This window comes from Bos grunniens, chromosome 8 (assembly GCF_055505025.1).
Source record: "Bos grunniens cultivar Pamir isolate PY7600 chromosome 8, Bosgru_T2T1.0, whole genome shotgun sequence".
NCBI classification, from domain to species: Eukaryota; Metazoa; Chordata; class Mammalia; order Artiodactyla; family Bovidae; genus Bos; species Bos grunniens.
In genome coordinates, this window is record NC_141172.1 from 82,285,268 (window position 1) to 82,299,211 (window position 13,944).

Below are 13,944 nucleotides of genomic sequence, written 5' to 3' on the forward strand. Positions count from 1 at the left end.
TCCCACCTATGGCACTTGTGAAGATGGGGTCCTGCATTCTACGTGTGCAGTTAGAGCATTCCCACGGCAATAGTCTCTTGCCTCTCTGGTGGGCCCAGGCTTTTCTCTGTACTCCCTCAGTTGTGTTTTACTAGTCCCCTCAGAATACCTTCATGACAGCCAATGCCAGTCCTTTCCCTGGGGTCTGACCCCTGAAGCCTGAGCGCTGAGCCTGCACTCACTGCTGTGGGCATGTAGCCACTTCTTGCCTGAGGAGTGCTGTTTGGTTACAGTCTCTGTGGGGAATTCTCTCCATTTTGCCTTCCCAGCACCTGTTGCTGTGTTCCCCTCTGAGGTTCCAAAGCTCCTCCTAGACTCTGCCTGCGAGAAGGTTTCTCTTCCGCCTTCACAACTCCCTCCCCTATGGCACAGGTCCTGGTCCTGAAATCCTTTGTCTCTTTTTTTATCCTTATCTTCTGCCCTGGGGATTGACTTGCCTTTTTGGAAATCCCCAGGGTCTTCTGCCAGCATCCAGAATGTGTTCTGTAGGAGTTGTTCCACATGCATATGAATTTTTGATGTATTTGTGGAGAGGAAGGTAATCTCCCTGTCTTATTCCTTCATCATCTTAAAAGTCCCCACCTCTGAGAATAAATGTTAAATGTTCTCACCATACACACAAAAAGTAGTTATGTGACGTGATGAATGTGTTAAATAGCCATATTGCTATGCTTATAATTTTATAATAAAATCACATATCAAATCATAATGTTGTACACTGTAAACTTATATGTTAATTATATCTTAATAAACTTGGGGTAAAATAATAATTCAGAATTTCCGCCTGTACCTTAATCATTGACCCTATCTTCAATATTCTCTTTTTATTCTTATATCCACAATTTGTCTTCTTTTTGCAGTAATGTTCTGTTGTAATGATACACACATATAAATGTTTAAAAATAGATGGCTTTCCCTCTTATTCACATGCCTCAAAGTCCCTCTATATATATATATAGTTTTATGACCCTGGTTACATACGGCTGTATCTCGAAGAACTTTACCAATTTCCAGACTACCAGAAATACAAGGCAATTACTCACTGGCATTATTTTCTTGTGTTTTCCTCTTTTCTTGAATTTGGGCACAAGGTGGCAATTTTACAAGTTTTGCCTTCATGTGTATTTGTTTAATTCTTATATTTACTAATTTTGGGAATTTATAGCAAAAATACTTTATCCTATCTTCAGTAATAGGAAGTTTTAAATATTTTTCCAAATTTTCAAGTAATTCACTAAGTATTATCTGTGTCATTGTTCTAAAAATCTTTCCTTTTCTAGTTTCTTTATTTGATCTAAACTTTAATCACTTATTTGCATGATGGGCTAATAATGTGGAATGCTGAAAAGACCCACAAGAATATGTTGAGAAATTTATAAGGAAATCACATACTTAGCTTTTTCATATTTTGAGTTTGTAAAATTAAAGAACAAATTGTGAGATTTATTAGAAAAGTATAATTTGTATAGTTTAGGTGAGGTTATAGCACAGAATTAGGAGAAGTCTTCTTGTGTTTTTCTGTTATACAGTGATGTGCACTAAGTTGCCTCAGTAGTGTCTAACCCTTTGTGAACCTATGGACCATAGCCCCCCAGGCTCCTTGGTCTATGGGATTCTCCAGGCAAAAATACTGGAGTAGGTTGCCATGCCCTTCAGGGGATCTTCCCGACTCCGGGATCGAATCCACGTCTCCTGCGTTGGCAGGCAGGTTCTTTACCACGAGTGCCACCTGGGAAGCCCATATAATGATTACATGGGCTAATCATGTAAGAAAAATTACAGTTTATGAGCAATTTTCACTCTTACAGTCTGTGAAACCCGATGTGCATTGTAATTATCATTGCTATAAAAATACTAATAACTACCTTCTATTTTATCTTGACAGATGGTATATTGTTCTCTGACAGATTTTCAAAAAGCTGTCTATCAAACAGTATTAGAAACCGAAGATGTGTCTTTGATACTTCAGTCTTCTGAGCCTTGTACCTGCAACAGTGGCCAGAAAAGAAGAAATTGTTGTTATAAGGTAAGTATTTCAGTGTGGTATGTTTTCCTGGTAGCTCAGATGATAGAGAATCCTCCTGCAATGCGGGAGACCTGGGTTCACTCCCTGGGTTGGGAAGATCCCCTGGAGGAGAGCATGGCAATGCCTCTAGTATTCTTGCCTGGAGAATCCCCATGGACACAGGAGTCTGATGGGCTACAATCCACGGGGTTGCAGAGTCTGACACAACTGAGTGACTAAGCACATTACATGATATCTTTACTGTCTTGTTTTTGATTACAAAGTACTCAATTCTAGTATCAGAGTAAGTAGCAGGTAATATAACTTTTCCTCATGTGGTTTTTTATCTGTAGAAGCTGTGTCACCGTGTATACTTCCTGGAATGAGGACTTTCTCTACTCTTTTATTAAAAACATCATTGTGTTATGGTTTACCAAAAGTACAATTCCACATTAGTGATTCATGGATATTTTGTGTATCATTTGACCATTATTTTCTCATAATGTATTGTGCTGATAACCGGATAATATTGTGCTGATAAAAACCAGATAATAAATATTATTGTGATATATTTTTGGTGTAATTAGTTACATAGACATGTTAGTCCCTTGCTTATTTTTATTTTCTGTACTTTTATGGTTACAGACCAATTCACAGGGTGAAACAGTGAAAACCTTGTATTTCAGTTACCTTGCAGTCCTTCAGAAGGTAGCTAACCATGTGGCATTACTGCAGACTACTAGCACCTCTAGACAACAGGTTTGGGTTGGCTTTTTAAATTTCTTTGTGATGCTATTTAGTATATTTGGTGTAAAATTTCTTAGCCAAATATCCTTAAGTTATCTTTGTATGAAATTTAAGAGGTAACTGACTTGCTTGTTTTTTCATTTAGATATCAGAGACGTTTATGCATTTAAATTTTTAATCAAAGTCAGAAAAGTTAACCTTAAATCTTTTTTATGCCTCTGATATGTTCATATTATTTTCATTTTCCTAATAACTTTTGATATATTACCAACTAAAGATATTTGATGAGTCCATTGTAATTCCACTAATAATGTATCTAATTATGTTTATCTAATCTATTGTATTAAAATGAGGCTTTATAATAATCCGTGTATTAAATATTTAGTAAAAATGAGTAATTTCAAAATTTAGACACACATGAAATCATTGGCTTTAGTCATGTCAGTTGTGTCTAAAGCACAATGTAAATAAAAAGATCTTTTTAAAAGCTTTTTGTATACTTTTCATATTTTGCTTTTGTGTGATAGGCTTGAGGCTGTTAAAATGTAATTTTAAAAGACTACTCTTTGAGAAGTATTCAGTTACTTATTTTGAAAATCTTAAAAAAGTAACAGTAAAATTAGTAACCATATCACTATCTCAGAACTCCTCAAAGCCTTACATGTTTAACATATCACTTTAAGGTATTTTGAATTAAAGAAGGCAAAACTTTCAACCTAATACATTCCTTCTAAATATATTTTTTATAAATATTTTCAAATTATACAGGTTTAAAAATGCTGAGATTTCTTTTCTTCTTCCTTTTCCCTTTAAGGAAACACTTATCAAAAGGATATGTGATCAGGTATTTTCCAGATTCCCAGATTTTGTGCAAAAAAGCAAAGATGCAGCCTTTGAAACACTTTCTGACCCAAAATACAGTGGAAAAATGAAGGTAAGTTGTTGTTCTTTCAGTTTGCATATATGCAAGGATGATGTATTTTAAAGTTTAAATATTTATGCAAGGAGATCCAACCAGTCCATCCTAAAGGAGATCTGTCCTGGGTGTTCATTGGAAGGACTGATGTTGAAGCTGAAACTCCAATACTTGGGCCACCTGATGCGAAGAGCTGACTCATTTGAAAAGACCCTGATGCTGGGAAAGATTGAGGGCAGGAGGTGAAGGGCATGACAGAGGATGAAATGGTTGGATGGCATCACTGACTCGATGGACGTGGGTTTGGGTGGACTCTGGGAATTGGTGATGGACAAGGAGGCCTGGCATGCTGCGATTCATGGGGTCACAAAGAGTCAGACACGACTGAGTGACTGAACTGAATTGAGCTGAAATAAAACGGGTTGTCTTTATTATATAGTTCAGAAAAACCTTTTGCTTAGTACAGAAAATTTCTTTTCTTTCCTTTGTGGTTTTCTTTTCCACAGTGTTTGGAGCTGTCATTGCCAGATGTGTAAGTGCCTGTTTTAAAAATAACAGTATTACTACTATTACACAGGCTTTGGATTATTTGCTTCCTCTCTAAACACACTGCATATGGGGGCAAGTTATTGGCATTTTGGCGTCAAAATCAAATCTGGAATTCAGGATTTACTGTAATAGAGAAACAGAGGGGATGAAATGAGAAGAGGTATATATCTGACTGATTATTGTAGAAAATAAATATCAGAGTTTTTAGAACCTAGGTGTAATTAAACACATTTTATTACATATACTTAAAGAAAATTTGAATACTTACTAAAAGAAATTTGTTATTGTTCAGTCTCTAAGTTATGTCCTACTCTTTGCAACAGCATGGACCTGTAGCAATCCATGCTCCTCTGCCATCCATTATCTCCTGGAGTTGGCTCAAATTCATGTCCATTGAGTTGGTAATGCTATCCAACTATCTCATTCTCTTGTCACTTCATTTTGCCTTCAATCTTTGCCAGCATCAGGGTCTTTTCCAATGAATCGGCTCTTCGCATCAGATGGTCAAAGCTTCAGCTTCAGCATCATTCCTTCCAATGAACATTCATGATCAATTTCCTTTTGGATTGACTGATTGGATCTCCTTGCAGTCCAAGGGACTCTCAAAAGTCTTCTTTCTCTAGCACTACAATTCAGAAACATCAGTTCTTCAGCACTCAGCCTCTTTATGGTCCACCTCTCACAACTGTACATGACTGCTGGAAAAACCATAGCTTTGTAGGCACAGTGATGTCTCTGCTTTCTAGCATGCAATCTAGGTTTGTCATAGCTTTACTTTCAAGGAGCAAGTGCCTTCTGATTTCATGGCTGCAGTCACTGCAGTGATTTTGCAGCCCAAGAAAAGAAAATCTATCACTACTTTCACTTTTTACCTTTCATTTTGCCATGAAGTGATGGGACTGGATGCCATGATCTTGTGTATGTGTGTGTGAGTTGTTCAGTCGTGTCCAACTCTTTACGACCCCATGGGGTGTATGTAGCCTGCCAGTCTCTTTTGTCCATGGGATTCTCCAGGCATAGGACTGTAGACTACCAGGCTCCTCCGTCCATGGGATTTCCCAGGCAAGAATACTGGAGTGGGTTGCCATTTCCTTCCCCAGGGGATCTTCACAACCCAGGGATCAAACTCAGGTCTCCCACATTGCAGGCAGACGCTGTACCCTCTGAGCCAACCAGGGAGGCCCCAACTAAGCCATGATCTTAGTTTTTATTAATGTTGAGTTTCAAGCCAGCTTTTTCACTCTCCTCTTCACTCTCATCAAGAGGCTCTTTGGTTCCTCTTCACTTTACACCATTAGAATGGTACAATATATATATTTGAGGATGTTGATATTTCTCCCGGCAATCTTGATTCCAACTTGGGCTTCGTCTAGCCCAGCATTTCGCATGATATACTCTGCACAGAAGTTAAATAAGCAGTGTAACAATATACAGCCTTGTCTTAACACCTTTCTCAATACTGAATCAGTCAATTGTTCCATGTCTTGTTCTCCCTATTACATCTTGAACCACATACAGGTTTCTCAGGAGGCAGATAAGATGGTATGGTACTCCCATCTCCTTAAGAATTTTCTATAGTTTCTACTGATCCACAGAGTCAAAGGCCTTAGCCTAGTCAATGAGGCAGAAGTCCTGTGCCACTGCTGAGTATTCCAAATTTGCTGACATATTGAGTACAGCACTTTAACAGCATTGTCTTTTAGGATTATAAATAACTCAGCTGCAGTTCTGTTACCTCCACTAGCTTTATTCATAGTAATTAGTAATGCTTCCTAAGGCTCACTTGACTTAACACTCCAGGGTGTCTGGCTCTAGGTAAGTGTCTGCACCATTGCGGTTATCTGGGTCATTAAGACCTTTTTTGTACAGTCCTTCTGTGTACACCTTTTCTTAATCTCTTCTGCTTCTGTTAGGTCCATACCATTTCTGTCCTTCATTGTGCCCATCCTTGCATGAAATATTCCCTTGACATCTCTAGTTTTCTTGATATTAGATGGATATCTAGGCCCAAGTCCTAAAAGAAATACTGTTCTGTAATTTAGTTTCTGAACATACTGTAAGTATAAAAAAGTGTTTTTGGAAATTAAATTAATCCATTTAAATGCATCTCATAATCTAAAATGCTTCCTTTTTATTAATCCAGATGAGATGAACTAAGTCCTTGAGCAATTTAATTTACCTCATTTTTAATAATATGATGAATTTCATGTAATATCTAATACTTTAAACTTGGAAAAAATGAAGGGAATTATCAAAGATTACTCAGATTATATTGTATAAAATAATTTTTAAAAAAATTCTTAAGTGATGTGTATGTATATAAAGTATACTTTTTAGTGAAACTGGTTCACTGATGTTCTTGTGGTTCTCTTCCAGGTTCTTCAGCAGCTTTTAAATCATTGCAGGAAAAACAAAGATAAAGTTCTTCTTTTCTCCTTTTCCACCAAGGTGAGTTTTGTCTGGAGCATATTTTTGATTGACTCAGGTCTAGTTCCTGAGGCTTAAAAGTCTATAAAGAGATCTCTGTATCTTAAAGAGGTAAAAAAAGCATCCAGCCACATTTACTACTTACGTATCTTCTGTCAGTTCAGTTCAGTTCAGTTCAGTTTACTCACTCAGTCATGTCCAACTCTTTCCGACCCCATGGACTGCAGCATGCCGGGCTTCCCTATCCATCACCAACTCCTGGAGCTTACTCAAGCTCCTGTCCATTGAGTTGGGGATGCCATCCAACCATCCCCTTCTCCTCCCACCTTCAATCATTCCCAGCATCAGAGTCTCTTCAATTGAGTAAGTTCTTTGCATCCTGTGGCCAGAATATTGGAGTTTCAGCTTCAGCATCAGTCCTTCCAGTGAATACTCAGGACTGATTTCCTTTAGGATGGACTGGTTGGATCTCCTTGCTGTCCAAGAGACTCTCAACAATCTTCTCCAACATCACAGTTCAAAAGCATCAATTCTTTGGCACTCAGCTTTCTTTATAGTCCAACTCTCACATCCCTACATGACTACTGGCAAAACCATAGCTTTGACTAGATGGACCTTTGTTGGCAAAGTAATATCTCTGCTTTTTAGTATGCTGTCTAGGTTGGTTATAACTTATCTTGCAGGGAGCAAGCATCTTTTAATTTCATGACTGCGGTCACCATCTGCAGTGATTTTGGAGTCCAAAAAATAAAGTCTGTCACTGTTTCCCATCAAGTGATAGGACCAGATGCCATGATCTTTGTTTTCTGAATGTTGAGCTTTAAGCGAACTTTTTCACTCTCCTTTTTCACTTTCATCAAGGGGCTCTTTAGTTTTTCTTCACTTTCTGACATAAGGGTGGTGTCATCTGCATATCTGAGGTTATTGATATTTCTCCCAGCAGTCTTGATTCCAGCTTGTGCTTCGTCCAGTCCAGCATTTCTCATGATGTACTCTGCATATAAGTTAAATAAGCAGGGTGACAATATACAGCCTTGATGTCCTCCTTTTCCCTATTTGGAACCAGTCTGTGGTTCCATGTCCATTTCTGACTGTTGCCTCTTGACCTGCATACTGATTTCTCAGGAGGCAGGTCAGGTGGTCTGGTGTTTCCATCTCTTTAAGAAATTTCTACAGTTTGTTGTGATCCACACAGGCAAGGCTTTGACATAGTCAATAAAGCAGAAGTAGATGTTTTTCTGGAACTCTCTTGCTTTTTTGATGATCCTGCGAATATTGGCAATTTGATCTCTGGTTCCTCTGCCTTTTCTAAATCCATCTTGAACATCTGGAAGTTCACAGTTCACATATTGCTGAAGCCTGGCTTGGAGAATTTTGTGTATTATTTTGTCAGCATGTGAGATGAGTGCAATTGTGCTGTAGTTTGAGCATTCTTTGGCATTGCCTTTCTTTGGGATTGGAATGAAAACTGACCTTTTCCAGTCCTGTGGCCACTGCTGAGTTTTCCAAATTTGCTGGCATATTGAGTGCAGCACTTTCACAGCATCATCTTTTAGGATTTGAAATAGCTCAACTGGAATTCCATCACCTCCACTAGCTTTGTTCGTAGTGATGCTTCTTAAGACCCACTTGACTTCACATTCCAGGATGTCTGGCTCTACGTGAGTGATCATACCATCGTGATTATCTGGGTCATGAAGAACTTTTGTATAGTTCTTCTGTATATTCTTACCACCTCTTCCTAGTATCTTCTGCTTCGTAATAATTTCTGTAGGAAATGGTAATGAGGTAAACAACTTTTAAAACAGATACTTAAATCTCCATTGCCTTCTCCGATATCAGAATTACTATGAAATAGCAAACATAAAGATAGATTTCTAATTCTCTACTTAGATGTTTTTGTTAATAATTAAAATGTTCTTTTAAGATATTTAAGATATTTTAGAATGTGAACTATAGCAAAAATAATGAATATAATTAGATAAATGAGTTGACCAATACTTTTCTTTTTATTCCTTTTTTTTTTTTTTTGGTTTAGAAAGCTAAAGATCGGGTTTTTTCCCTTGAAAGATTGATTTTTCTTTTTTTAACACAAAGGTTGCCGAATGTTAAAGTCAGTTTCAGTATAATAGTAGGAAGATGTATGAGTCAGAAGTTAGAAAAATATTTGTTGCCCTTGTAATTGTAAGAAAGAAACTGTGAACAGAGATATTAATACTTAGTACAGCTCATCTGTATAATGGTATGACACTTATTAAACCATGAGTTTATCTTTGCATGTCTCTGTATCTCTCCTCTAGTTGCTTGATGTGCTGCAGCAGTACTGTATGGCATCTGGACTGGATTACCGACGACTTGATGGAAGTACAAAATCAGAGGAAAGAATCAAGATTGTGAAAGAATTCAACAGTACTCAAGATGTAAACATTTGCCTTGTCTCTACAATGTAAGAAAATAAAATTTTATAACTTGATTTCTATCTAATTGCTCTTAAGATTTAAGATAATCCTTAAACTGTTACTGGATTTTCAGTGATTATGCTTCTATTGCTGTGTTTCATTTAGCTTTAAGGAGAAGCAACAAAAATGCTATTAATGTTGACTGGGATAACAATATTGAGTTTTATCTAAACTTCTCTGTCAGTTCCATTATTTTCATCCTCTTTATATGTCTGGCTTTATTTTTTAAAATATCCGAAAAGTGGCTGCTTCTTCATTGAAATATTCTATAGTTTTTTGACTTGTGTGTTGTAGTTACAACAGTCAGACTTAGTTGAATAATCAAGTTATTAATTGAATAGTTGAGAGTCACGTGTCAGTGATTTTCAAACTGTGGTCAAGGAACCCTTGAGAACCCATAAGGAAGGCTTAATGGACCAGGAGTTTCCCTCCTCTGTCTCTACCTGGTCTCAAGGAGAGCAGCTGAACATTTATAGGTTTTATAAAGCTAAATCAGTTCTAACACCTGTTTATGAATCTCAGTGAACTTTTTAAGACATACACGTACTTTAGAAAAAATTTAAGTTGATATAAACACCTGAGAAGATTAGTCTCTTTTGGCAGGGGTGACAAATCTGTAACTTTTTAACATCTAATATAATAAGTATTTTATAGATATACTCCCACTGTCTTTCAAAAAGAATTTCAAAGGACGTTTATTTATTTATTTATTTATTCAAGATTGTAGTATAGTTGACTTACAATGTCATGTAAGTTTCAGGTATACAGTAGAAAGATTCAATAACCTATATTATTTTTCAGGTTCTTTTCCCTTTTATGTTACTGCAAAATACTGAATATAGTTCTCTATGCTATACAGTAGGTTCTTGTTGGTTATCTGTCTTCTCTATAGTAGTGTATATATGTTAATCCCATCCTCCTAACATATCCCTCCCCTCCCTTGATCTGTGAGTCTTTTTCTGTTTTAAATATGAGTTCATTTGTATCTTTTTTTTAATTCCATGTATAAGTGATATCATATGATATTTATCTTTATCTGGCTTACTTTACTTAGTAAGATAACCTCAAAGTCCATTCATGTTGCTGCATTGTATATATATGAATTTATCCATTCATCTGTGGATGGACATTTAAGTTACTTCCATGTCTTGGCTCTTATAGATAGTCCTGCAGTGAACACTGGGATGGATGTATCTTTTCCAATAATAGTTTTCTCCAGATATATGCCCAGGAGTGGAATTGTAGGATCATATGGTAGTTATACTGTTTTTCATCGTGATTATACCAGTTTACATTCCCACCAGCAGTGTAGGAGGGTTCCCTTTTCTCTCTCCAGCATTTATTATTTGTAGACTTTTTGATGAGGGCCATTCTGAATGGAGTAAAGTGATAGATACCTCATTGTAGTTTTGATTTGCATTTATCTAATAATTAGTGATTTTACACATTTTTTTATGTGCCTGTTGGCCATCTGTATGTCTTCTTTGAAGAAATGTCTGTTTAGGTCTTCTGCCCATTTTTTTGATTGGATTGTTAGTTGTTGTTCTTGATATTGAGCTTTATGAGCTGTTTGTATATTTTTGAAATTAATCTCAAGGGACTTTAAAAAAAAAAACATAAAATACAAAGAGGGAAAAAGTGAGTAAAAAAAAAAATTGCTTTGGAAATTCCCTAGAGGTCCTGTGATTAGGACTTAGTGCTTTTACTGCCATGGGATATGTTCAGTCACCGGTAAAGGAACTAAGGTCGCACAAGTTATACAGCATGGCCAAAAAACAGAAAAATTACAGTGAGAAATCAAATATATGTGGTGAGTGAACTACTTAACTGCTGAGGACTAAAATTATTCTTGAATTCTTACAGCTAAGGCCTGAGAAGCTCTAGATTTCCATTTACTTGTGAATGAATTCAAGAGGAATTTCACACATGAGTCCTTAAATACTCAGTATTAAATGACATAGAACACTGTCTTCAGCTAAGTTTTATCAAACACATATAAGCATTCTTAATTTTTAAATAATGTTTTAAAGGTAATAAATATCTTCAACAACAGTTCAAATAGTACAGAATTTATCATGACAACCAATTATCTTTCATTATTGTTCTGCTCACCTGTAGTCTAATTTGATAAGCTCTGCCATAAAGTTCCTAATTATCACTTCAGCTATATTGCAAATTGCTATTTAATCTGTCCATTGAATTTTTAATTTTAAAATCTATTTTTTGTGTTTAGAAGTCCTGTCAGCTGATTTTTCAGCAAAACTTTATAGGACAGGAGGGAGTAACACATTATATTTAAAGTACTGAAATGAAAAAAAAACTTATGGCCCAGAATACTTTACCAGCAAGGTTATCATTCAGAATTGAAGGAGAGAAGAAGTTTACCACACAAGCAGAAGCTAAAAGTTCATCATCACAAAATGGATCCTATAACAAATGTGAAAGGATCTTCTTCAAGTGAAAGGAAAAGGCCATAACCAGAAATAACAAAATATATGAAAGAAAAAAAACTCACTAATAAAGACAAATATATAGTAAAGGTAGCAGTTCAAACCCGTAAAAAGGGGTAGAATGAAGATTAAAAGACAGAAGTTGCAGAACTATCTTCAATATTTAAAATGAAAAAGAATCTGAAAAACAATATAACTGAATCACTTTACTATACATCAGAAACTAACACAACATTCTGAATCAAATATGCTTCGATTTTTTTGAAAAGGAAAAGTTGTAAAAATAACTACAACTGCATTAAGTAGTTACGTGATACAAAAAATAGAAAGATATAAAATATGGTATTCAGAACATAAAACATGGGGTGGGGGAGTAAAAATGTAGTGCTTAAAAGCATTCGAACTTAAGCAACTGTCATTTAAAAACAGATTTATATAATGTGTGTGTATATACATATATAAAATTGTGTATATAAATGTATATGTAAGTATACATATATGTATGTGTGTATATATTGAGCTGGACTATAAATAAGGCAGAATGCCAAAGAATTGATGCCTTTGAATTATGGTATAGGAGAAGACTCCTGAAAGTCCCATGGACAGCAAAGAGATCAAACTGGTCAATCTTAAGGGAAATCAACCCAGAATACTCATTGGAAAGACTGATGCTGAAGCTGAAGCTCCAGTATTTTGGTCATCTCATGCAAACAGCTGACTCAGATTGGAAAAGTCCCTGATGCTGGAAAAGATTGAGGGCAAAAGGAGAAGAGGGCATCTGAGGATGAGATGGCTGGATAGCATCACCAATGCAATGGATATGAACTTGGGCAAATTTTGAGAGATGGTATGGGACAGAGCGGTGGTGTGCTGTAGTCCGTGGAGTCTCAAAGATTCAGTCAAGACTGGGTGACTGAAAAACAAAAACAGCATGTGTGTGTGTGTGTGTATATATGTATATGTGTATGTATATATACATATGTATATATACACACACATGTCAGTATATATGAACCTCATGGTAATCATAAACCAAAAATTTGCAATAGATACAGAAAAATAAAAGGGAAAGGAACCCAAACATAATACTAAAGAAAGTTATCATACCACAAGGGAAGAGACTAAAAGAAGAGCAAAAAAGTATTACAAAAGCAAGCAAACAGTTAACAAAATGTCAGTGTCAGTAAGTATACACCTATAGTAGTATTAAACAATCTTTGAACCATCTGACAGTTGCACTCATCTCCCATGCTATGCTAGTAAGGCCCTAATTTAACACTTTCATGGTAGCATTACGTGAGCCAAGAACTTCCAGATGTTCAAGCTGGGTTTTGAAAAGGCAGAAGAGCCAGATATCAGGTTGCCAACATTCGCTGGATCATGGAGAAAGCAAGCGAATATCAGGAAAATATCTACCTCTGTTTCATTGACTGGGCTAAAGCCTTTGACTATGTGGATCATAACAAACTGTTAAAAGTTCTTAAAGAGGTGGGAGTACCAGACCATCTTACCTCTCTCTTGAGAAACCTGTATGTGGGTCAGGAAGCAACAGTTAGAACCCTGTAGGGAACAATTGGTTCAGGATTGAGAAAGGAATACCACAGGGCTGTCTGCTGTCACCCTGTTTATTTAAACTATAAACTGAGCACACCATGAGAAATACCTGACTGGATGAGTTAAGCTAGAATCAAGATAGGCAGGAGACATCAACAACCTCAGATATGCCGATGATATCACACTAATGGCAGAAAGTGAAGAGGAACTAAAGAGCCTCTTGAGGAGAGTGAAGGTGGAGAGTGAAAAATCTGGCTTAAAACTAATTATTAAAAAAGCTAAGATCATGGTATCTGGCTCCATTACTTCATGGCAAATAGAAGGGAAAAGGTGGAAGCAGTGACAGATTTCCTCTTCTTGGTCTCTAAAATCACTGCAGATGGTAACGCAGCCATGAAATCAGAAGACAATTGCTTCTTTTCAGGAAAGCTATGACAAACCTAGACAGTGTGTTGAAAAGCAGAGACATTACTCAGCTGACAAAAGTCCCTATAGTCAAGTCTATGGTCTTCCCAGTGGTCACATACACTTGTAAGAACTGGACCAAAAAGGCAGAATGCCAAAGAATTGATGCCTTTGAACTGTGGTGCCAGAGAAGACTCCTGAGAGTCCCTTGGACAACAAAGAGATCAAACCAGTCAATCTTAAAGGAAATCAACCCCGAATACTCATTGGAAGGGCTGATGCTGAAGTTGATGCTGCAGTATTTTGGTCACCTGATGCTAATAGCTCGCTCATTGGAAAAGTCCCTGATGCTGGGAAAGATTGAGGGCAGAAGGAGAAGAGGGTGTCAGAGGA

The 13,944-nt window shown here is 36.6% G+C and overlaps 1 protein-coding gene across 4 annotated transcripts in view; it reads left to right on the forward strand.

Moving 5' to 3' along the window:
* The window catches only part of ERCC6L2 (ERCC excision repair 6 like 2), a 157,113-nt gene that overhangs the window by 52,020 nt on the left and 91,149 nt on the right, over window positions 1-13,944 (forward strand). For all 4 annotated transcript variants that reach the window (XM_086417014.1, XM_086417012.1, XM_086417013.1 and 1 more), the window contains 5 exons: window positions 1,925-2,065; window positions 2,690-2,803; window positions 3,606-3,725; window positions 6,633-6,704; window positions 8,984-9,129. In XM_086417014.1, coding sequence (XP_086273140.1) covers window positions 1,925-2,065; window positions 2,690-2,803; window positions 3,606-3,725; window positions 6,633-6,704; window positions 8,984-9,129 — 593 coding nt within the window. The remainder of the gene's footprint in view (window positions 1-1,924; window positions 2,066-2,689; window positions 2,804-3,605; window positions 3,726-6,632; window positions 6,705-8,983; window positions 9,130-13,944) is intronic.